This window comes from Mandrillus leucophaeus, unplaced genomic scaffold (assembly GCF_000951045.1).
Source record: "Mandrillus leucophaeus isolate KB7577 unplaced genomic scaffold, Mleu.le_1.0 Scaffold539, whole genome shotgun sequence".
NCBI classification, from domain to species: Eukaryota; Metazoa; Chordata; class Mammalia; order Primates; family Cercopithecidae; genus Mandrillus; species Mandrillus leucophaeus.
Window position 1 is genome coordinate 1,982,926 of NW_012105797.1, and position 1,978 is coordinate 1,984,903.

The 1,978-nt window shown below is 37.3% G+C and overlaps 1 protein-coding gene across 1 annotated transcript in view; it reads left to right on the plus strand.

Moving 5' to 3' along the window:
* LOC105551939 (low-density lipoprotein receptor-related protein 1B-like) overlaps positions 1–1,978 on the plus strand; it is a 411,008-nt gene that overhangs the window by 327,923 nt on the left and 81,107 nt on the right. Inside the window, exon 16 of the mRNA XM_011997389.1 lies at positions 567–647. Within this exon, the coding sequence (XP_011852779.1) occupies positions 567–647 (81 nt within the window). The remainder of the gene's footprint in view (positions 1–566; positions 648–1,978) is intronic.

Genomic DNA, 1,978 nt, shown 5'->3' on the forward strand with positions numbered 1-1,978 from the left:
CCATAGACTAAGATTTCATACTTTTCTTGGTAACTAGGTGATACTGGCTTACCTAAGTGATTTTATTGTGTTTATTTTATTTTTTTTAACTTTCACCTTATAATGTTAACATCTTTCAGAGGCAGAGTGAGATCTGACTTTCCATCTTTGGCTCTCTGTATTCAGAAAAGCCTTTCCTCTGTTAAAGCATAAACACATTACTTTGCAGCTCCAGCGTGTACAGCTCCATTAGCTGTTATCCACTGAGTGAATGTTGAGTCCCTTGGTGCATGGAGTTGACATCTATTCATTTTTCTAGCAGTATAATGAATCCGAATGACCCTTCCTTCATCAAATAATTCTCCTAGGCTTTCAGTCACTGGAAAGCACTCATTTAAAATATAATAAAAGTATGTGAGTCCTATGTCCTCAAGAAGTTATAGTCACTGTGTTTGTTTATCTGCCATTTCCTCTGTGCCTTTGTAGAGAACAGGGAAGGAGTTCTGATCACATTAGCAAATGATACAAATTAAGTCATGCACAGTCAATAACATGTTACCTTTTGGATGTTTTTATATCTTTCACAGAATTCCCAACTTGTGAGCCACTAACACAATTTGTATGCAAAAGTGGAAGATGCATTAGCAGCAAATGGCACTGCGACTCTGGCAAGTACCAAATGCTCACTGTATAGCACTGATTTGATTGGGGGCTTGGTGGTCTGGACTGCCTGGCTTTCTTCAGAGGTACTTTGTAGGGGAAGCTTAAAGAGCCAAGACAAATGGCTAAAACAAGTAGTGAGCGGGCAGCTGGCACATCAGTGGGAATTAGCATTAAAGATAATGGAGCTCAATATTTGCCCCATAGATCTGTGATACAGATTTGTTTATCAAATGTTTATGTTGGACATGGTCTAATTCTACAAACATGTAGTAAGGTGGACAATTGAGGAAATAACTTGGACAATTCGGGTTCCCTAAAACATGCATGTAACCTCAGAAGGAGAAGCTTATACATTGCTATGGAATTACCCAGACAGTCTCAACTCTGTCAGTTTCCTCTTATGTTCTAATGGTATTTTTTTCTTATATTCAATTGTATTACTATGCTAAATTATGCCAAGTACAGGTAAATGAATTATATAGGAATCAATACATTCCCACTCATTTATTTTAATTTGATCTAATTTTACTTCACATTTCTCTCCTCTCCCTCTTGAAATAGTTGTTAATAAAGAATATAAATCATTTCTAATGATACTGTACAATAGTTTCCAAGTACAAATACATACAGAAGATCCAAGGGAAGAGGAGTACACAGTGGGTTCTCATGTTGGAGAATGGGGAGAAAGGAAGGATATTGAAGATAGAATTATAAACTATGGGGCATAAGAATTGTAGGTTTAAGTAATAATCTTCCACTATAATTATATTATTGGTTGTATCATTTCATGAAATTCCTACAGTCACCATTGCCTCCTTATTTCGAGGTGTGTAGATGCATTCAGTCAGTGGTTAGTTATTTCTGTGAGGAGTAGAAATTAAGCTTCAAAATCCAAAGTCAAGGATTTTTTTCTCTCAGTTTAGCAGTTGATATTAAATCAAAGGAGAAGCAATATGAAGATGAAAATAATTCTTCCACTGTTTATAAGAAATGTTGTTCTACTGATTCAATTTATCATTCATTTTTCCAAAAAAAAAAAAAACTGTGTATAGGAATAAAATTAATAAATAAAAGGGCTGGGCACAGTGGCTCACGTATATAATTCCAGCATTTTGGGAGGCCGAGGAGGGTGGTTTGCTTGAGACCAAGAGTTTGATACCAGCCTGCCCAACACATGGCAAAACCCCATCTTTACTAAAGAAATACAAAACAAATGAGCTGGGCGTGGTGGCATATGTCTGTGGTACCACTTACTTGGGAGGCTGAGGTGGGAGAATCATTTGAGCCCCAGGAGGTGAAGGTTGCAGTGGCCCGAGATCATGCCACTGCACTCCAG